This window comes from Mesocricetus auratus, unplaced genomic scaffold (genome assembly GCF_017639785.1).
Source record: "Mesocricetus auratus isolate SY011 unplaced genomic scaffold, BCM_Maur_2.0 Super-Scaffold_100015, whole genome shotgun sequence".
NCBI classification, from domain to species: Eukaryota; Metazoa; Chordata; class Mammalia; order Rodentia; family Cricetidae; genus Mesocricetus; species Mesocricetus auratus.
The window spans coordinates 20020137-20043892 of NW_024429198.1; the positions used below are offsets into that span (position 1 = coordinate 20020137).

At 40.3% G+C, this 23756-nt stretch overlaps 1 protein-coding gene across 2 annotated transcripts in view; it reads left to right on the plus strand.

Annotated features, from left to right (window-relative positions):
- Positions 1-2968: 2968 nt before the first annotated feature.
- Positions 2969-23756, plus strand: part of Marchf11 (membrane associated ring-CH-type finger 11) — a 103202-nt gene continuing 82414 nt past the window's right edge. Inside the window, exons 1-2 of one of the 2 annotated variants that reach the window (XM_021233669.2) lie at positions 2969-3754; positions 4839-4994. In XM_021233669.2, the coding sequence (XP_021089328.1) occupies positions 3245-3754; positions 4839-4994 (666 nt within the window). In that variant the 5' untranslated portion in view covers positions 2969-3244. The remainder of the gene's footprint in view (positions 3755-4838; positions 4995-23756) is intronic. The other variant, XM_005081304.4, reaches the window with a different exon arrangement.

Genomic DNA, 23756 nt, shown 5'->3' on the forward strand with positions numbered 1-23756 from the left:
ATGTGAAGACAACTGAGAATACCATATATTATATTCACTCTCAATGGAGGTATCAATGTATCCTGAAAGTACCAATGTATCCTCCAGCGGAATATCTGTAAGAGCTACCCTTAAAAGATTTGAAGAAGCAATTCTAAAGAACTCTCCAGGCTGTCTTTATTTGTTTGAAGGGCATACCAAGGCCACCAGGCCTAGTCCAGATTCAGGAAAAATCTAAAATCACTCCTACCTGCCATAGCCTCCATTAGCTGCTGTCTAACCTTCTTCCCTTGAAGTGTTTTCAGCGTCTAATTCCAGGGTGTGCACACCAGGGAAGCTGCAGAAGAAACTCTTAGGGATATACATTAATTCCACAAAAGAGCATCTGACACTTGCCTAGTTCTTTCTCACTTTCCTCACCATTCTTAGATTCAGTTAGTGGTGTCTAAAGGGCCTGTAATTCACAGTGAAACAGCCCACATAGTGAGGGATGTATGTGGGGAGCATAATAATTGATTTGTATAATCTGCTATGTTATGCTTAGATTTCTCCGTATTTATATAATGTGCTTTACAACATTCACTTGCATTTGAGAAAACTTGATTCTTTAAAATGAGGTTGACATACATCAACTCTGGTGACTTGGACTGTGGTGTCCTTTCCCTGCCCCTCCTTATGTGTCTTCTTCCATTTGGGTGTTGGCAGTTCCTCTTTCCGTGCCTCTCATTACTCCACATTTTTACAGCAGAGGCCAAAATTTACAGTTTCTCTTGGCCCCTTGAAGATTCAGCAGGTAAAGCAAAAATCCTAAGCAAGCCTTTGGGGGCCAGGGGAGGGGAGATTTAAGTCTGATTTCAGTGAAGCTGGGAAAAAATGCTTCCTTCAGTTTTTATGTGGTTAGCTGTTGCAAGGAAACATAAATTTCTGTCATTAGAGGTTTTTTTCTCCTCCAAAAACAAGCAACTTAAAGGACATACCTAGGTGCTATTTACCTGCTTAGCTATCCACACAATGTCTGCCTTCATTTTGTCCTTAATAATATATTTTGTCAAATCTCAGAGACTTATTAGCAATACTCTGAATTACTTGGCATTATATATAAATTTTGTCTCCCTTTAATAATTTATGATCTAGGATTATGAGTATATTATACTTATGAAAATCTTAAGAGTGGGATAATATATATATATATATATGTATATACACACACACACACACACAGTGTAATTTTGACAGGTGAAGACCCAGACAACACAGATCTACAATCACATTTCTTCAATATGGTAAGTTCTCAGGGCCTGTAAAGATTATTTTAAAACTGTGTTTGCTGCCTGCCACTCTGCTACCAAAAATAAACTGGTCTGTAGGAACTAAGTATGACAGGACATTCCTGGAAGCTGTTTCATTCAAGGCCATTTGTGACAAAGCATTCTTGATTTCTTTTCCAAATCCCGCTGATGTATGTCAACAGATCTGGGTCTTTTCTTTCTTTTTTGAAAAAGGCAAATGTATATCATACTGCCAAATATACAGTTGAAAAATTTAACTTAGGCTGGTGTTTTGTCTCAACCATTTCAAAATATGTGAACTGGAGTTAGAGACACTAAACAAACCACATTCTACAAACTATTTTAAGAGAATGGAGACAGGATTCAGAGCACGTGCGCGCGCGCGCGCACACACACACACACACACACATACACACACACAGAGACAGAGAGACAGAGAGACAGACAGAGACAGAGAGACAGAGAGAAGAGAGAGAGACAGAGAGAGAGAGAGAGAGAGAGAGAGAGAGAGAGAGAGAGAGAGAGAGAGAGAGAGAGAGAGAGAGAGAGAGAGAGAGAGAGAGAGAGAGACGCACTCACGCCAGAGCCAATAAAGATGAAGTCAGTTGGGTATCTCAAAAGTCCTTAAATAGACTGGTGACATTGGGCAGCATGGCGGTTTGCCTCTCTGATCTTGGATCTTCAGCTATGGAGTTAGTCAAAAATGAATGTTTCCAGGACCACTTTTTGTGTCCACATCATTGAAGTGCCCCATCAGTGAAAAGTCACAAGCGATTTGCATAGACACCTTTTGGGATATAAATCCAATGACTTAGGAATTCTGACTACCGGTTTGGAAAACACTGCCAGATCACAGGAAGGCAGATTTCTATCCAGTACTCTGTGGGGAATGGGGGTGGGGTGGGGACCAGGCCTGAGAAGGAGTCTAAGAGAGAAACTGGGCTCACACTAAGTCAAATACAAGGCTATAGCCCCTTCTCCTGGGAAGGAGGCAGCATCGTCCCTGCAAGGATGAAGGAGACCCACAAGCCACACTATGGGACATTGCTACAAGATATGACCCTCTAACTTCTGAGGCATCTGAAAAATTTATAAACCCGGGACACATACTGCAGGGGGCAGGGACAGGGGTCTGAAGGATTCAGGGCGCGAATGGGATGAGGAAGGTTACAGAGGCTTCTGTTTGAAGGCACTTGGGATGTGGAATCCTCTGAAGGGAAAGGATTGGGACCCGCCAAACAACAGTGGAGCAAAAAGCAGTTACAGCCTCAGCCCCCAGGAGCCCTTTCGCGCGCCTCTGTTCAATGGGTACTTGCACCACAGGGATACCTGTCTTTCCCTCATCCCCACTCCCACGCGGGTTTCCGCTTGGTCCATCGCGCCCCCACCCGGCCGCTGTCACGGAATTCCCCCCCCCAGACCCACCCAGTAACGGTTTTTGGATCAGAAGCTTCCGACCCCTCCCCCTTTTCCTAGCTCGCGGGAGCCGCAGTGCTGTGCGCTTCTGAGAGGGGCAATCCGCCCCGGAACCGACGTGAGGCGGCCCCGGGCGGGGTTGGTGGAAGCGGCCCAGGGATCCCCCAGTTGCAGCCGGGTCCTCTCTGCACCCCACCCCTCCCTCTCACGCACGACTCGCACTCCCCCCTCCCCGCGCCCCAGTCCCGCGCCTGTTCCCTCCCAGCTTCCCTGCGCATCTCCGCCCTCCTCCCCCTTCGCGCGCCTGGCACGCGCAGCCGAACTCTGCGCCGCCTCCAGCAGAGCCGAGCCGGCGGCTCAGCCGAACAGCCGCCTCTGCTGCCGCCGCCGCGACGATCCTCCGGGTCCCCTCCCGGTCCCGCCCTCCCAGTCCCGGTGCCCTGGTTCCCCCTTCCCTTTCTCCTCCCTCCTTCCCCTCCGGCCTTTCCTAGTGCTCTCTCTGGCTGCAGTCCGCGCCCGGCCCGCCACCGGGCGGGCAGGAGGGCGGCGGCGGCTCCACCATGAGCGAGGAGTGCAGCAAACGGTGTAGCCGGGTGGACAGTCGCGAAGCCGAGCCGCCCCTGCCGCCTCCGCCTCCGCCGCCTGGAGAGCCGACCCTGGTCCCCACCTCCCCACGCTACCGGCCGCCTCTGCCCGCTCCTCTGGAGCGCACCGCGGGGTCGGGCGAGAGGCTGGTAGAGGTGGCCCCGCGGCGCAAGGATGAACCCCCGCCGCCGTCTCTGTTGCCCCGCGACCAGGAGGTGTCAGCGGCCGGCGACTCATGCGAAGGTCCGAAGCGCCTTCCTGAGGTGGTGGTCCCCGAGGCAGCGGCGGAGAAAGGCGGCCCGGGAGAGCCCGAGGCCGGAGCATGCGGGGAGGGCGAGCGGCGGGGCACGGGAGATCAGCCCGAGACACGCTCTGTGTGCAGCAGCCGCAGCAGCAGCAGCGGAGGCGGTGGCGACCAGCGCTCGGGCCATCAGCACCAGCACCATCAGCCCATTTGCAAGATCTGCTTCCAGGGCGCAGAGCAGGTAAGGCCAGAGGGACCCCATGTCTGCAGGCGGTGAACCTTTTCAGCACCGCGGACAGCGCACGCCTCGCAGTGGTGCCTTCCACTCCACTCCAGACCCCTTTCTATGAAGGCAGATAAAAAGTGACTTAGCGGTGAATACCGAAATCAGTTTAACCTACACTTTTTCGCTCTACCCGATTTTGCAGTCGGTTACGCCTCAGGTGCTATAATGGCAACATTATCAAGCGTTTCTTGTGAAATTACTCAAAGTATTTTAGCTTACAAGTGGAATAAAATCTATAGGCTGCAAAGGTGAAGTCTGTTTCCTATTAATGTATCCAGGGAGCCTAGTCTTAGACTACAAATGGAAGGGGGCGTGTAAGTCATGCTACCAAAAGAGGGTGTTTCCTTATTGCAAATTATTACTGCAAAAGGCTCTACAGTTCTGTAAAAGGAAGTACTTTAAGAGAAAGGCTATTTTAGCCAATCGATGTACTTGAGCTTTGTTAGAAACACAATTCAAAAATTATAAAGCCATTAGAGGCACATGCAAACTTTCATGATAGTCATCATGCAGGGGAAAAGATAATGCATCGCCCCTCCAAAGTGTGTGAAAACACTGGGTTTAATGTCTTTAAAAGTAAGGAAGACTATGGAGGCTTTCAGAAATATAATGCCCGAGTCAATATTTATGATGCTGCATTTAGAAAAAGTAAAAGCATAATGCTACTATGAGCTGCTTTCTGCCATGCATTTCTTCTTCAGCAATGATTAAGAATAACTGCAGAGGAAATGCATCTGACCATCCACTTAAAAGTTATTAAAGAGATTTAACAGTAGAGCTTTCTCCCAAGGGTATTGGGGGCCATGTCTTGCAGACATTTTGTATGTCAGTGGAACATTTATGCCATAACTCTAAGCACTATCTTGGAAACAGTTTTTAAGACTTTAGTATCATTCCCATCAGACATATAAAATTTTAATTTGGTTTTCTGGGATAGAACTTGATGCTTGTATCCTACTGGGTAAACCGTTTAGAAGCTCAGGTATTTTTAAGCAGAGGCAGAAACTGGAATATTCACAGTGAGCTGTTTTCTTTTCAGGGTGAGTTGTTAAACCCCTGCCGATGTGACGGGTCTGTTCGGTACACACATCAGCTGTGTCTTCTAAAGTGGATCAGTGAGAGAGGCTCCTGGACCTGCGAACTGTGCTGTTATAGATACCATGTCACAGCCATTAAAATGAAGCAACCTTGCCAGGTAGACACAGCTCTTACTTTTCCAGTAGTAATTTTGTTAACAAGGGTACACATGACTTTTATTTTTACTTAAGCAATCCCCTTTACGCTACTTAGGAGTATTTAATGCAAGATGAAGTAAGCCCAAGATTTAGAATTTGTAGGATGTGCTTATGACATTCTGTCTGAGAAATTCAAAGGACGTTTTAACCAATGCTTTCCTTCGTAATTTGTCATTTGCTGATCAAATTACCAACAGTTCTGTTTCTTAGAGAGTAAGTCGGTAAAATGTCACAGAACCTGCTTCTCTGTTTTGTTAGTTAGAGATGTTATACAGCTCTTTTAGTAGACATTTTCACATTTATTCAAACGATGTGGAGTCCAGTTTATGGAAACGCAGATGATGCAAATGAAGTGGCCACTTACTAGTGCAGAAACTTCCAGGTGAAACAGTCAGCTCAGCTCTCTAGTATTCTTCCTCCTTAAGCTTCTGTTCCGTATGAGTTAAATTTTGCCCATATTAATTCTTGGTGGCATTCATTTCATAGAGGATGAAGACATGTTCCCTGCAGGTGCTCTCAATAATGCTGCTGAGATTGTATATAGTTTCAAACTTTTCTGTAAAAATCACAACACATGGACACAGTATCCTAGGCATGCAAATGCCCCCCAGTGTACTTCTTTCTCCACATTCCCTTATTTTTCTTGGTGGAAATGACTCAATTTCTTTGAGTAGGTTGATGGAGTCTAAAATGCAGAATATTGAGAATGATATCCAGAACAAAGTGGGGAAATGTGTAGCAGAGATCTGACAGGGAGATTGAGCAGTCATGAAGGAGGCAGTGGGAAAGTGGAGAGGGGAACATGATGGAACCTGTTTGTATCCATATTACCAAATCCAGTTTACATTGAGCTATATAACATGCATGGCACTGTAGTGCTTCTGAAGGAACCCAGAATGGATTATTGCATTAATAATTTAAATTTCTTAGTGTTTAATTGGTGCCTTACTTATTATGCAGTTAATTTGCATCTCTGAGAGCTGCATTTCAGGCATGGTTAGCACTCATGAAGAGAAAGGGAGAATTTCTCCACTTCAGGCTTACAAGTTGCTTGAAAAGGGGGAGCTGATCTAATGAGAGGTGTGGCCACACTGAAGTCAGCACAGACCTGACACCTTTCCCAGAACGTCTTACTGCATGAGTTAATGGATCTACTTATCTTGTCCTGTTGGAGCTGTGTCCAAAGGTCATGGCATGGTTGGCATTGTTGTGTCTGTGATAAGTAGAATACATGTGAGTTAGGACATAGGAGTCTTGTCTCCAATAGTGAACCTGGTGAGAAGATGTATGGTGCTACAATGGAATGCTCGATATTTCAAAAACTTTAATTGAGAGCATTAATTTTGCAGCCTCTTTATGAAAAATGAACAGAGGTAAAAGTCATTATAATCCTAGAGCAAAAAGAATTCATCTCTTTTGCTTCATTAAAAATATAGTAATTATTTTAACAAAAGTGATTCCCCAAATACTTACCCTTCAAAAAAATCAAAATTCTCCAAGTTAACACAACATTACACATGTATTTAAGATTAGTTTTGTTGTTATATACACATATATAAGCTTGTATGTACAAATACACACACACATATATATATATACAGTTATATATATGATCTGTAACATTATCCCATTATTACACTGAGATGGAAAGTGATGTTTAGAAGGAGGTTCACATGAATACTATGCTAGTATGTTGTTGCATCATGCAGAGATTAAAGAACTTTGTATGACTACACTCAACACTTACAAAGCTTGATGCTCATTTTTTTAAGGTGCCAGGGATTGAACTCTGACCCTCACACACATGAAGCAAATATTCTACCACTGAACTATACTCCAATCCAAGCTTGCTGCCCTACTTAACTGGAATTGGATCACGAAGCCCCAAAGAATGGTTTTTAATGCTCAGATGAAGGGGTAGAGTTCTGTTCTCAGCTTGTCATCTTTAATATGGAAGACCCACAGCCTGCATATTCACTCTGACTCTTTATGAGAGGACCATGGGAGTCATCAGCCAGTCATCACTTCCATGTTCCTGTGGCCTGATATAATACTTCCTCCTCCAGGTCAGAATCAAACAGAAAGTGTGTGCATGACTCTTCCTTTTCCTGTCTGTGTCTCTGTTTCCTAATCATGGGGTCATCTCATGGCTATGAGCAGGCAGTTCACTGGACAAGAACAGAATAGAGAATAAACAATAATATTGGGTATTTGCTGAGTAGTGAGTCTGTGCCAGCCACTGTTCTAAATGCCTTACACACACACAGGTACTAATATTTAGTCTTTGTAACACATTAGTAATCTGAGCAGTACTGTTATCTCTACATTAAACAATGTGAAACTGGAACACAGCCAGTCTCAGGAGTATATCAGGATTCTAACTCAGTCAATCTGGCTTCAGGGTCTGTGGTCTTAACCACTATGTTGGAAAGTTCTTCTTAGTCATCTGCTAGCCTGTCTTGATGTTTCAAGGTTTTTCATGAATGAAACTTGACATAGGCAGGAGCTGGATTTCACTCAAGTCTCTAAGAAGGATTAGAAAGTCTTTGATTATATAACGAACTTCCTAAATTCTAAGTTATTTAAACAGCCACTATAACTCATTATCTCACTATCATCTGTGTATTGACTGAGGTTATCTAGGGATCTTTGTTCCATATATGGAATTACCTAGAACTATAATCCAGAGGTTTGGCCTTGTCAGAGCATCCGGGGTATCTTGTCCATTTGACTTGTTCTTGGTGGTGACTGTTGATTGGGGTTCAGTCTTAGATACTCACTGGAAACCCAGTTCTACTCCCAAATACTGTGCTTCCACAAATATGGTGTCTGGGTCTCAGGAGGATATAAGTGAACATTAACAAATCTATTAAGACTCACATGATTTCACATCTACTGTGTTCTCTGATCTAAAGCAAATTTAGTCTCACTCTGATTCAAGAGAAGGGCAAACTGTTTTAAAGAGAGACCATCTCCCCAGGAAGTGTGTACTGTGACTAACCTTCCCACCCTAATCTCTCTATTTGATCTTCATCAGGTCCATGTGGACCAGCAGGCATGACTTCCCCCTTGTGGGCTCAGGGCCAAAGGAGACTGTCAGTGCATGGAAGCTTGACTTGCCCTTGGCGTTTGATGCATTTCATCAAGCACTTTCCAGGAGTGTTTGTTGCCATTATGTCGTCATGGTCTTATTGTTCATGAGGCAACAGAGACAGTGATTTCCAGGACAGACATGTGTGAGCAAAACATGCCACAGAGTGCCATGTAAAACTTTAGTTTTCCTCTTTTTTTTCTCATCAAGATTCAATTTCTCCCATTTGCTTGCCTTATGTTTCAGTTATGCTCAGTGGTAGAACCTGGGAGAAATCAAGCAGCCACATTTACACCTTAATTGTTGTATCATTAGTAGTAGAAGTTAATTAAGACATTTGAGGTGATTAAAATGCATTTACCTTCCTTCTTACTTACAGAATCTATTAATGCATCCAAGATGATACATTAATGGTATTTTAAGAGTAAAAGCTAATTCTATTTTGAATCACATAATTATGCCTGAAGATTGAGATGCATGAACATATAAGATCATATTTACTTCAAGATGTTGGTGACATTATAAACTGATGAAGCCACGTTTTAGGTTATGAATGATGTTGGTGATATACATCTTTGAGAGGATAACACTTATTAGGTAATATGCAGTGTGGGACACTTTAATCTTGAAGTAAAACTTAGTCTCCAGTGCCTCCAGATAAAAAACATACATACACAAGAAGTCCTAACAGTATTATTGTACATACCAGTTAACTTTTATTAGTTGTTACCTTTATTTGCTTAGTGTGTGTTTGTGTGCATTTGTGTGTGTGTGTGTGTGTGTGTGTGTGTGTGTGTGTGTATGCCATGCCATTTTTGTGCCTGTCAGAGGACAGACCACTTGTGACAGTTGGTTCTCCTGCCATGTGAAATTTGAAGATCAAACTCAGTTATTGGGCTTGGTTGCAGGTGCCTTTACCCGCTGAGCCATTTCCCTAGTAATTATCTTTAATAGGTGATGGCACCTATTCCATGTGTTATTTTATACATTAATTGCATAAACATACATGTCATGCTAAGAATGACTGTTCCCTTGCCTGTCATAGTCATTACTTGTTCAATCTGCTAAGAAATAGAGGTTTTGTTTCCTTCTGATAAGAGGTATTTCTTTTTACCCTTATGTTGTCACTAAATTGCCTTAAAAGGTAACTGGCCAGCATGCAAACCTTAGTCCTTCCCCAGGCAGAAAGGCTCCCTTTTCATATAACTCTTGAAATTTTATTTTTAACTAATTAATACTGACTGTATAAACTTATAGGGTACAAAGAGATGTTTCAGTAATAGGTACATTGTGGAATGATTATATATGGTTAATTGATGTATTCACCACATCAGATATTTAACATTTTTTCTTTGGTTGGATTATCTCAGACATGGTATTTTAGCTCTTCTGAATTATAAAGAACATTATTGTTGACAACACAGGGAACCAGAATTTACTCCCTGCATCTAACTGAAATTTCATGCCTGGTCACCACTGTCTCCATTTTTCATACTTCAACCTATATCATTTTCTAATAATTGCCATTCTACTGGAAAAATATCAATATTTGTGGGTCCCAAACATAAGTGAAGTTATATGGCATTTATCACTCAATTCCAGGTTTATTCCACTTAACATAGAACCCTTAAGCTTCATCTGTATTGTGACAAGTGACAGAGATTTTTTTGTTACTTTTGCTTTTTTAAGACTAAATAGTGTTCCTTTGTGTATATATATCATAATCTGTAGGCATGAAGATTGCTCTATTACTAGGTGATTGTGAATTCCATATTGTTTTATTTTTTTCCATTTTTAACAGTGTTCTTCACCTACATTTTTACTTCTTTTTAAAGCCAAAACATATCCCAGTTTCCAACTGAACCCATCATCATAAATTATTAGCAAACCAGTATTTTTGAAAGCACTGAGATATACTGATCTCAGTGTTCTAAGCACAGTCACAGTCCAGATGTCCTTCCCCATGAGTCTAATTTACATCCATCTTGAATATTCTTATATTTGCAGATCTTAGATTTGGAGAATTTTAAATGTCGTTATTTCACAGAATAGCTTTATTCAAAGTCAGAGAGTCATTGTTAATTTGTAGTGTGGAATGGTCACCATTGGGTGGATTGCATTTGAGCAGCCAGTGGGAAGTTAGGGAGTCTTAGAGGTTGTTGGTGAGTAATGACACAGAGCAGCCTTACAGAGCATCACGAAGCAGCAGACCAACAGGGAAAACTCTCCTTCCTCCTCCACCATTACTGGAACCGAGGAAAAGATGAGTGCTGTCTGCCTGGTTTGTCTGCCTGGGGAAGGACTGAGGCTTGCATGCTGGCCAGATACCTTTTAAGCTCCCCAGCTGTTTTCACTCATCATCCCAGGTGCTTTTCCCGTAAACATGCTTAATGCACTCTGGGCCACAGTTCTTCTCAGAGTAGTAAGAATTATCTGAAAGTCGCTCATAAAAGGTAAAGGGCATTTAATTACTTTTCAATTTTAAATCCTTATTACTAAAATACCATAGTCCACCATAATAGGTACAAAATCTGCAGCATTTGTATTTATCTTGCCCATTGTTCTAAGGTCCAACTTCTAGACATATTTGCGAGGCATGCCTAGAACTCCTTTATTCTTGGGATATGAGGGGCTACTCTCGCCTTCACTGAACCTCATAGTTAGTATAATGCACTAAAAAGCTGATGAATTATCACTGAAATTACCCGAGATTTTGAAATTTTATTAATAAAATGGGAGGGCTCAGATTCCATCCTGGCATGCTGTCCCCGGGAAACATCTCCAGTGCTTGATCATGACGATATCAATTTGTCCATGTGTGTGCAAGCTTGTCTCACTTCGACGTTTTACCTAGCTGTTGCTCTCCTTGATGTTTTCATGGGTCCAATAGCAGAGTGAGAGGCAAAGCTTTTCATAATCATGCCCAATAGCAAAAAGGTGATATCCAGACATACGTTTCAGATGTATATGCTGACATAACATGTAGGCAACTCAAGTCTGGTGACATCACTCACTAGACAAGATTGATGATGCTCTGCTGAGTGAAATATGTATATGAGCTTTGTGCACTGATGTAGCCGTCATGTTTACTGAACAGCCCTATGTACTGTTGATTCTCCAAGTTCCCAAAGCCAGATGGCTCTGAGATAGGAGAAAGAGGAGGGAGGGAGGGTGGGAGCATTTGGGACTTCCTGTGTTCTGGTACTTTGAAAAACTTGTATAGGGAGAGACTGAGAGACAATGTAGATCATGTAGATGATACCTTCCAGACATTTGTCCCTTGCATGCATCTGCTTTTCCATATTTTATAGATGTCTTAAGGAATATCTTCCCTTTGTTTTGATACATTTTCTGTTCTTTGCTGTCTGTGCCTCTTCACCTACCTGTCTCTATGAGAAAGGACTACACCACAGGTGTGGGTAAATCTATCCCTCAAAGCAAGTTATGGTGGCAGGGATTATTTGAGTAAAGGGTTACAAACATAGCTCCAACATACCTTCACTTTTTACTTGGTTATTTAAACCAGAGGGCCAGAATAGAAAGTTAATTAAACTCTGAGGGGCACTGTAGCCACCACCCTAGCTTGGAAACAGCTGCAGACACCATATAGATGGATGGACATGACTATATTCCAGGGAAGTTTCACTTAGCAATACTGGAGTTTTAATTTCACTTAATCAAATTTATTTTCAAGGAATGGTATTCCTTTGAGTTTTCCCTTCCTCTCATTTTAAAATGTAAATAATTGCTGCATATACGCAAAACAATTGCAGAACTGGGTGGGCTCTGTGTGGTCAGCAGTAGTTCAAACAATGGAAGGCAGACTTGTAGACTTGGGTGTCTCTCAGTCACATGGGCAAAGAGTTTTCAGTTTTACTGTTTGCAGCTTTAAGTAAAACCATAATGATCTTACATCATTTAGAATATGGTGACATTTCAGTTTCATAAAAGTATTAAGTGTTGACTATTGATAATTACTCAACCCATCCAGTTTCTTAGTTGTTTCAAACCATGGGAATGGTTTCAGTAGCTCTAGAATGGAAGACAGGGCCATAGAAGCCTTCAGTATCCTTGGAGCAAGCTGTCCTCTCATCTCAGTGAGTACTGACACATGTGTTCAGAGTGATAGTGGCCCCTCCACACACAGATCCTCCCAGCATCTGCCACTCACCAGGTGTCCATAGTTCCTTCTGAATGTCCTGATATTGAATCCCTCCAGTTTGCTTAGGTTTTTAGACCTGGATTTCTAATGGGGCATGCATAGTCTTGAGTGGAACAAATTTTAGAACTAATTAGAATAAAGCACAATATTGCTTGAGATTAAATATCTTTATAGTCACTTTGGAGCATTCAGTGAATACTGGTGATAGGAATGAGTGAGTGAGTCTGTGCGTACATGAGTGAGCATTTTAGCAAATCTCTAGAAACATGGCAGTTCTGTTACTTATGCAGTGAGACTTTTTCTTAAGGGACTAAAATTGCTCTCATTACCTGAGGACTGGTTGCTTTTCTATTTTCTGGTTGTTCATTTTCCATTTGTCGTCTTAGATCTACTACCATTGATATTCAGAATATGCCTGGACAAATGTTTTCAGTTTCTTAGACCACAACAAAAATCATCAAAAATAATAAAAATATTCATTTTAAAACCTAGATTTAGAAAAAAAGCTTCTAGTGAGATATATCCATTCTTTAAAAAATTTTAAATGCCATGAGAAAGACTCAGTGAAAATGGAATTGTTTTGTGTGTCACACTTGCTTTCTTGAGATTGTCACTAGTTGAGGGGTTTCACATAAACATTTGCTCAGGGAATTTGAATAATTTATTTTGAAATCTCACCATGTGTTCATGGCTGTAGATGAGCCACTAAGAAAGTCTTCTGGATACAAATTCTTGCTATGAAATCTGACACCTGACTGAAAACAAGGCTACATTTTTTGATGTGTGTTTTGTATCATTGTAGTCAAAGATGATTTTTGAATGCTGGATACACTACTGCAGCAAAGGGAAATCTAGCAATGGGCAGACTATTTCCTCCTTGCTCATTTCCTGCTGTACCTTGTGTGTGGCTTTGCTGTGCTGTGACTAAGGGTATCAGAACAAAGAAAACTCAGCTTCCTTCTATTCTTGGACCTTCAGAGGGTAGAATGATGACTTGGAGAACAAACTGGGAGTGCATTGGACCATTCAGAATTGCAGAAAGTGGCCTGATGAGTAGATAATCACTACAATTACAAGGAAATGCATGGCCAACTCAGAGGACTCTGCTGAGAACAACTGTATTGTGGTTTGTACTCTCTGTATCCTTGGATATTTGACAACGTGTCCCCTGTGAGCATAGCTCATAATTCAACAGCTGTTCTATGTGATTTATGCAAATGAAGTTTAGTATCAGTAAAGGTGGACTGCAAACCGTTGTGTGGGAGGATATGATGATAACCTGGAAGCAGCAAGTACAGGCAAAGGCAATATAGGGGCTTATTGAAGAGACATTTCTTATTCCATAACCCCCTTAGGTTTGACATGCTGTGCAAACTTTCATATGATAACACACTCTGTTTCTACTTTTATCTCAGCCTAGTTCATTTTGACTGGTGACACATGGGCAGTGTGTTCCAATCGGAATAATGGAGGTTATTTTCTTACAGTGTCCTTGTCTTGCTTCTCTTTTTAGCATGCTAATTACATGCAAGTGGCCAAGAGCTTAATGTGGGATTGGAATGGATGGGCTCCTCAAGTGTCTGGCTATTATTCCAGGAGCTCTCTGGATACTCCTTTGCTATATATGGTCTTGCAGTTGTGCCAAATGGCATCTTTCTCCTCAATTACCATCATGATACTGAGTTACAAAATAGTACAGATGAATAGGAAACTATTTCAAGATGCTACACAGATTCAGTGTGACTCGTCGAAAAGATTTTTAGGAAAGGGTAGCAGCTTTCACAAGCACTGGGGGACTTTATATTTTTGTGAGAAATTTTTCAAAAAATATGGTATTAAAATTTTTTGTGTCGCATTTGCGGATATTTACACAAATATGAATTTAAATGGTCTATTAGTTTTTAAAATAAACTGTGTGAAAAACTTGTTAGGTGAATAGAAAAGAGAACAGGGTCTCTTTTATTATTTGTTTTATCCTTGGCCCATCTCTTACTTAATTTCTGAGTGTCATCTTTCTATCATTTTTATAAGAGGACAATAGGTGGGTAATTTTCAGCAAATCTTCTAAACCCTTGGAGAGAAGAGCACAAGGAGGAAAGGTGGTGGCCTTTGCCTGTGTAGTGTTCCCCAGGACCAAGAACACCCAGTCTCTGACCTAGAGGCTGAAATGAATTTTCAGCCTCCTGTAGTGGCATCTTCTTTATTTCATGGAGGCTTCTCAGGAATAGTGCAGGAACTTCTGTGGATTTCATTTTAGATCTACACAACGTGAGTAGTTTAAAGACGTGAAAACAAAAACAAACACATAAAATGCTAGGCTAGCTAACAAGATTGCAAGGAACTTGTCTGAAATGTGTTGGGTAGCTTTGCACTATGTGGTTGTATGGCTACATGGTACAGAACACGTAGATTCTGAGAGATTTGCAAGGAGGAGTGATGACTTCCCCTTTCTTCTAAGGCTCTCCTTCTGACCTGCTACTGATGAGGCTAATGTCCATTGAAGAAAAGTACTTGAAAAGGAACCCTGCCTCTGTATTTGGGATATGATTAAGTTCCAATCCTGTAAGCTGTAAGGAGAAAAATGCTATCTATTTCTCAAGTTGCCTATATGGGATTTCTACCACCAAGTCACCATGAGTGATGCAGAGTATTAGCACGGCAGAGGATGCTGATGATTTGGGAATGGATGTGTGAAGATAAATAGTGTGTCAACTTGACAAAATTGAGCATCAACTAGGAGACAAGCCTGTGGGCATGCCTGTGAGATTTTATCTAGACTAAGTTAGACTCTGGGAATGCCTGTGTAAAGTCACATGGTTGAGGTTGGAGATGTCAGGAACATGGGACCTTTCTCTAAGGAAAGTAACAGGTCCCAAGTAATGATGCTTAGGCTAGAGGCTGTGAGTGTGTGCTGCAGGCAACAGCTAAAGGAGTGTGCCGCAAGCAACAACTGGAGGCGAATTCATCAGGAACCCCAGATGCTGAACTTGCAGCTGTGGGATTTGGTGTTTCACCTGCTGGGATCTGGTTTTGTTTTGGTCTGATCCTTATTTTTCTCCCACTCTTCCCTTTTGGAATGCCATCACAAATTGAAGTATACAATCCTGTGCCATTGCAAATTGAAGTATACAATTTGTTTTTTATTGTGTAAGAATCCTCATATATGAGGATTGCTCTTCGATCTCTTAAACAGTATTGAAAGTCTTAAAGTCTTTGGAGGCTTTTGAAGTTGTATTAATTGCAATTTGTCTTATGGGAGTGACATAAGCCTGTGGAGACAAGGTGTAGAAAGATATGGTTTAAGTGATGTGTCTGAACATCAAGTTGATACAGGGGCGAGTTGTGATGGCTAATAATTTTTCACTTAATAGGATTTAGAGTAACATAAGAGACAAGCATCTGGGCATGCCTGTGAGACTATTGTCATTAGGATAGTCTCTGGCCATGCCTGTTAGGTTAACTGAGCTGTGAAGATCCATCTCACATGTGAGCTGTAGTCCTAGACTGCATGTCATGGAGAAAGTGACCTGAGTGGTAAACTTCATGGTCCCCTGCTTTCCAATGAATGACACAGCATGACCAACTGCTTCAAGCTCCTGCTACCATGAGTTGCCTACCATGACTGGCAATATTGTGAATTGTGAACTTGACAAAGTCTAGAATTACCTGGGAGATGGACCTCTGGGCATGCCTGTAGTGGAGTGTCTTAAGTGAATTGATGCATGAAGACCTGTCCTAATCGTGAACAGGGCTACTCTCTGGTAAAGAGTTTCTCTGTATTTATAAAGTGCAGGAAAAGGCAAGATGAGAACTAGCTTGCTTTAATGGCTCTCTGCTTTTCAACTGTGGATATGATGTATTTAGATTATTTGAGCTCTTTCTGCCTTGGCTTTTCTGAGGGACTGTACCCCTAAATTATGAGCTAGAATAACCTTTGTTTGTTCTTAAATTGATTTTTTCCAGGTATTTGGTCATAGTAGCAAGACAAACAACTATTAAATATGTTTATTTTTGGTTTGATTTTACTTATATCCCAGAGGTAATCACAGCATATTCCATCATTGTTATTTTCTACTATGCACTATATAATCAATACTTTGTGATTGATTATTTATCAATTACTGCTTCATTATAAGAAATGCCCTAAGCCCTGGAGTTGCCAGGTTTGTTAAAGCTGGTAGTGTCTCTGATTCTAGAGCTGAGCTCATTAATAAGAGTGACAGAAAATAACTATAAGGCCTTTCTAATTGTACATTGTGCTATTAATTCTATGGGAAATAAATTGAGTATGATGGCTAATTTATGTTTAGATGCACTGGACAAATTCTCAGACATTATTCTGGGTGTATCTGTGAGAATGTGTCTGGAGAGACTGATATTTGAATCTATAGGTAAGGTAAAGCAGAATGTCTCTCTAATTTGGCTTCACCTGTCCAATGAATTAATCCTAAGTAGAGCAAAAGGACTGACCACTTCTTGGAAGGAAGAGGAATTCCACCTGTTTGTTTCTAAGTCAGGATTAATGTTTTTGTGTTCGAACAGCATCATCAGCTCTGCCTGAATGTTATCCAGTCTGTCCTTCCAATTTGTGGTCTTTCAATGTGCCGCCCCTTTCTTCTGACCTGCTACTGATGAGGCTAATGTCCATTGAAGACTTAAAAAGGAACCCTGCCTCCTTATTTGGGATATGATTACGTTCCAATCCTGTAAGCTGCAAGGAGAAAAATGCCATCTATTTCTTAAGTTGCCTATATGGAATTTCTACCATCAAGTCACCATGAGTGATGCAGATTATTAGTATGGCAGAGCATGCTAATAATTTGGGAATGGATGTGTGAAGATAAACAGTGTCAACTTGACAAAATTGAGCATCAACTAGTAATATGTTTCCCAAGAATAGAGGAATGCTATGGTAGAAAGGGGAGAAAGGAATGGATGTCTGTTTTCAATGTCTAGCAAGCATTGCTTTAGTCACATGACTAAGGTTAATAACCCTGTCAGGGATTGGTAGCATCCTCAGCGATAGGTCATGTTGATAGCCCATGCCCTTAATATGATGTGATGAAACAGTTTCACCTCTAAACACTCACCTCAATACAGTTATGTAAAAAAAATAATTAACCAACATGAGACTTAAAAATTGGCAAGAAATCTGAAAGGCACTTGAGCTTCTTAAAGCAGAAGGAAAAACAATGAGGAACATCTGAGAAAAGAAAAGACAAAAGGGCAGGATGACTAGAGAATCCAGATTGGAGCCTAGAATAGCAAACAGACGCCAGGAAGAGACAGTGAATTATCAAGTATGGAAAGTAGTCGACACAACATCCGTGTGTTAAAGTGGTGGCTGGTTTAACAGCTGCAGTGAATATGCAATGCCAATCTGACAGATTAACATGAAGAAAACTGAATGTGGGCTACATGTGAACTTTGCAACATTTTTATAAACAAAAGCAGTCTAAAATTAAATTTCTTAAGGCAAAGAAAAAGTACATGCAGAAGTGTGAAATTAGCTGGATAGGGGACTTAGGGAAGTTATAGGATATGACATCTGAAATTAGACTCTGATGTTGATGAAGAAGATGGTTTTGATAACCATTTGAGGTGTACTGTGAGGGGGGAATGGGAAAACCAGACTCTAACTAGGAAGTAATGGGGTGTTTGAGGGAACAAAAGAAATCTATGTAGAAGAGTTGGTGATGCTCTAGAGGAAGTAGGCCTTCACCATGTCAGGCAGACTGTCACAAAGAATTCATATTTCATTTGAAGAGCAAATGGAAGCTATTAAATGGTCTCAAGAAGAAAGTTATCAGTCTCAGGATGTCAAAGGCCTCAGAAACCACTCATGAATGCTTACATTATTTTATTTGAGACTCATTCCAATACTATAGTGGTGACAGTCGATGCCATTATTGTTTTGTGGACACACGGCTGAAGAGAAGAAGGAGTGAAAGCATGGATGCTGGTACAAAACTTTGGGGGGCAATAGGTGCTCATATATAATAATTACACCAGAGTTTAAAGAGAATAAAATCCATTGAAAATGCTTTGGGCTTGATGATAAGACATCGGAATGAAGGCAGTGCTATTATATAATCTTTGTTTTAGTGCCAAGAAGTGTCTATGTCTGTGAGGAAATATATGATCACAGGGTGTTGACCTGTAGGATGATAATGTGGGTAGACCATAATATGTCCCAAATGTACTATTTTATATCAAAGAACCAGAAAGTTTGGAGTTCTGACTCTCACATGGTCCAAGTGTTTTAGATGAGACATTTTGGCCTAAGGTACATTCTGTCTTGAAGAGCATTCAAGTGGATTTGAGAAGAACCTGCACTCTTCTGTTGATAAGAGCTATCTGTTGATTTATAGTGTTAGGTATAATTGTTTATGGAGATGTTAAAGTCTTCTATTTTCTTTCTACTTGAAAGCAGATCCTTGATGTTCCCACCTGCTAGTTTTGAATTGTTATTTATTCAGCTCTATCCATTTGTCCTTTGTGTATTTTAGGGGTCTGTGATTGAATGCCAACATGTTCATAAGTGTTATGTCATCCTACATGCTGATCATTTTATCATTATAGAATACCCTTTGTTTCTATGTCTTTGTCTATTTTTAGTTCTGTAACAAAATACCATATGTCTAGGAGTTTGAAAAAATAGCAACTTCTTTCTCCCCATTCTGGAGGATCATACTCTAAGATTTAGGCACTTGAAGCTTTGGTGTCTGGTGGTGGCTAACTCCACTGGAGAATGTGGATACTGTGTCCTCCTGCAAAGGTGAGGGTAAAAGAGAGTGAAGTTTCAAGACCTTTGACAAAGGCCTAAGTTCCCTTTATGCGGGCTCTAACCTCATAACTTAACTACCTCTTTAAATCTCTGCTTCTTAGTAGCTACACTGGTCATTAAATTTTCACATATAAATTTGAGGGGAATTGTCATTCAAAACATAGAACTCTACAACTTCATCTCAATGTTGGTTTTGTCTGATGTCAGCTCAGCCACTTGGCAAGCTATGTGGTGAGCAGAGATATTGTATCTATTAACTCTTTAATGCTGTTGCTATGACTAAATCAAATTAAATATTCATAGATGATTAATTCCTTTTAATGCTGTTTTTATTCGGTATGATAAGAAAACAGATAAAAACCAACTTTGAAATGATTTCATTTTTGGACAAATGCAATTTTTTCTCACAGAAAACACAGTTTCTAAGATGAATGGCTTTGGAGAGTTTGAGCATCTCATTGAATGTACTCTGGAAACTTGGCTATTTGGAGAATGAATGTTTGATGCTCTGATGTTCAACGTAAAATAATTGAGATATATTGAAGTGTCTTGAATGTCTTGGCCACCATGAAAGACATGCAATGACTTAAAGAGTGGGAAATGACTTTTTTCTGTTGCTCCTCGAGCTGTGCAAATTGATATTTGGGCTTCCAGAATCCATTTGGAAATAAATGGGTTTCATTTGTCAGTGTAGCAGGACAGCCCATATTGTTTTTTGCATCTCTGCCATTGATAGGGAATGTGGATGTAAAATGTTCTGAAGTGTGAGGATTCCTCCTTTTGTTTTGAAAACTTTTAACAGCATAGAGATGTTTTGTTTGATCTTACGGTACTTTGTTAACACAAATGGAATACTTGCTTCCCAAAATTTGATAGCTCAAGGCATTATTAACTTATAAATTTTAGAGTCTACAAGTGTACTTTGGCTACTAAATCTTTTATTCAGAAGAAAAGCAGCAGTCATGTCTTAAGGAATGAGATGTTCATTATGAGTACAGGCACGAAGGAGGAATGGTCTTTCCAAGGAAAACATTCTTCATGAGCCCTTCTCTGGGTTTCTTTTGTTTTGTTGGTTGTAGTTTTCATTGGAAAAGTTTAGACTACATTTTAAAAGTTTGAAATCCTTTCCAAATAAATCAGCGGGGCTATAGAATGAATCAATCAGTAGAGCAAGAAACCCCTTTCTGGTTGGTGGCAGATAGACTTCCCTGTGCAACTCTGCCCTCTAGTGTCTCGCAGGAACCATGGTCATGGTGTTTTTGGAATTCCACTGGAGTTGTGCTGAGTTAGGGATCTCTGTACTTTTTTCATGTTCCTTGGAAATGAACAAGACCAAGAGTAAATTCATTTAATGTTCTCATTTTAAAATAAGCATTTACTTAAAGTATTTTTAAAATCAATGATAAAAAGATGTATCAACTGTCATTGCTTACCCAATAAATGTGAATGAAAATTTTCTATTTGGTCAGGCTTTAATTGAATCAAAAAATTCTCTCTCAGATGCACTCTCACCCTGAACTCTTGTGGGAGGGTCTAGGCCCTGCCCTGGATGAAATAACAGACTATGGACACCTCTATGGAGAGCCTCACCTTTCCTGGGGAAATGAGGGCGTATTGGGGGGGTTGGTGGGAGGGCACGGGAGGAGGGGAGGAAAACGGAGAGGGACCTGGAATTGACATGTGAAGCAACCTTATTTCTAATTTAAATTTAAATTTTAAAATAAAAAATATAAAAAATTCTCTCTCATCTATCTCTATCTATCTATCTATCTATCTATCTATCTATCTATCTATCTGTAGTTCCACTTGTTGATGGGCTTAAACTCTTCAGATATTTTTGGAATAAGTTTTAAGGCAATCTAAGATGAGAAAGCATTTTAACTCACACAGAGTGTAAATTCATTTGCATTTATTTTAGGGAGGGCGTTGAATTATCATTGCTCATTGTATTTCTGTGTGTGGTATGTTTAAAGAGAAGATAATTATAATGCCTAATGGTATCAGAATATATGTGACATACTGAAAATCAAACTGGGAAACAAGGCCTAAATTCCTTATGCAACATAATTATTTAATATCACATGTATAAAAGCAACCACTGACCAGTAATTGGAAAGACTTTGTTATTTGAAAGAGTAGCTAATCACATCTGAACTTCTGTTTTTACATTTTCAAAGAAAACATTTTGCCTTGCTTGGGGCCACATTTCCAAAGAGAAGTAGATGAGACATCCTTTTAATGATGTAAAGCTGATGAACTGTATTTGAAAATGAGGTTTTTCATTACTACTGATTATTTTACTAATGGTGAGCCATCATGCTTGAGGGAGGACTTCTTTCCAGGCAGCTTTAATTCTTAGTTACCAGCCAGATGAACATTAATTAAGTTGTAACTATTGAGGCACCGACCATCCCTGAGGCTCTTTCGTGGTGAGAGAATGTGTGAAGAAGAATACTTTCTTTGTAGTTGTGAGTCCCTAGTGATGTACCCTGGCAATAACAAAGAAATCAAGGGAAAAAATTGGGGAGATAATGAATAATTTTAGTTTTCTAACTAGGAAATAAAATGTAATTTTAGAGTTGCAATGCATTTTAACAACTCAAATAGTTTGTTTTAGGCAAAAGTTTTTTTTGTCTGAAAACACATCTAGATTTTACCTTTTCAGATTAATGAAGTAAAAATTGCTCTTGGTTTGAAGCACCAAAAATATGAGCTTTTAAGGGCAGTGTTCTAAGTAACTGATTTTGCACCCTGTCCCCACCCTACTGATGGACTGACTCATGTGTCGGAAGGGTGTGGAAGCATGACAAACAGCAGAAAGATTGCCATCTCTGTCAGTGACATCCATTTCAGCTCTGGTTTTCAGGCTTGTATAGGGGAAGTTGAGGAAGTGGAGCTGAGCTTAGCCATGCAAGTGTCTGTAAGATGACAATGTGTTCCTAACATTCATTGAATCTATTTCACTCTTTGCATAATTCTTTCAAGATAGACCACTGGGTTTCAATGCTACTGAGGATATTTGGTGATGTGTTTTTGTTTATTCATTTAAAATTGATTACATGGGCAGATAAATATTACATATGTTTATCTTGTAAAACATGTAGTTTTTACATATGTAAATTTGTGAGAAGGCTAAATCAAGCCACCTGACAAATGTATGCATCACCCTACTTACTTAGTATTGTTTATGAGAATCCTTAAAACCTACTTCTTAGCTATTTCAAGAATACATTACTACAGTACTGACTATAGAGCTCTTGAACTTCCTAAAGTAAATCCATTGGCCAACACTCCTGGACCATTGTGATTACATTCTGCTTCATGCTTCTTCAGATTTCACATAAAGGAGACATCATATGGTATTTGTGTTGTGTGTGTGTGTGTGTGTGTGTGTGTGTGTCTTATTTCACTTAACAATGTTTCTTGGTTTATCTATGTCATTAGAAACAGAAAGTTCTGTTTGTTTATGTAAAGCTGACTAGTATGTTATTGTTAGATTTTGGAAGCAGGTGATTGATTCAAGGGGAAACTGGGATGGAAAACTGGAGACTAAGGAGTTCATTGTTATTAATGTTATTAAGTGTTATTAATGCTGTGGAAAGACAGAGGGACAACAACAAGGTAAGACAGTTCAGGTGACAACATCAGAGAGTATTTATTTTTTCTCTTTGGGCTTTTTATTCTTTAGGAGATACACCACCAAGCTCCCAAATAAATCACACTCAGTGACTTATTATTACTTAAAAATTCCTGGCCTTAACTTGGCTTGTTTCTTTCCAGCTTTTCTTAAATTATGCCCTTTATCTTTCTTACTCCATGGCTTACTATGTAGCTGGCTCCTGATGTCCTCCTTGTTTTCTTGTTCTTTCTTCCATCTTTTCTCTTTTTATCCTTCTATTTATCCTCTCTGCCTGCCAGCCTCACATATTCCCTCTCTTGCCTTTCTATTCATTGGTCATGCACCTCTTTATTAGACCAATCAGGTGCTTTAGACAGACACAGTAACACAGCTTTACAGAGTTAAACAAATGCAACATAAAGGAATGCAGCACATCTTTGCATCATTAAACAAATATTCCACAGCATAAGCAAATGTAAAATAATGTTCTACAATAAGAGAGAGAGACAGCATGGTAGGGTCTCTAAGTGTTTTAAAGCCCGTGTGGCAGGTGAGGGAACCTCTTTTTATACCTTATGAAGGATAAGGTTTACATCAAGAGCTGAAGCCAGACTGAGTCCCAGGCAGAAGGGGACAAACGTGGTACTCCTTGATGTAGACTGACTTCCCAGTTGAGTGTGACAGAGGCAGGTCTCATAGTTCAGGATTGACAGATAGTATCCAATATGGTGCTTGGTAGTATCTGTGCACAGAGGCTGGATCCTAACATTACATACTTCTAGTCATTATGTGCAGATGTCATGTTTTTCTCTATCCATTCATGTCTAACAGATGGACACTGGTTGATTCCCTATTTGGTTGCCATGAATATTGTTGCAACGGGCTATGTTTGTGCAAGTAGTCCTTGCAGATACCAAACAAGTTCATTTCTTTTGGAGTGTACCCAGTGTTATTCATGAGCTATGTGGTAATTCTGTTTTCTACTTTTGGAACATCCTCTATGCATTTATACAGCTGTACCTATTTATATCCTTAAACAAGGCATGGAGCTGCCTTGCTCCTA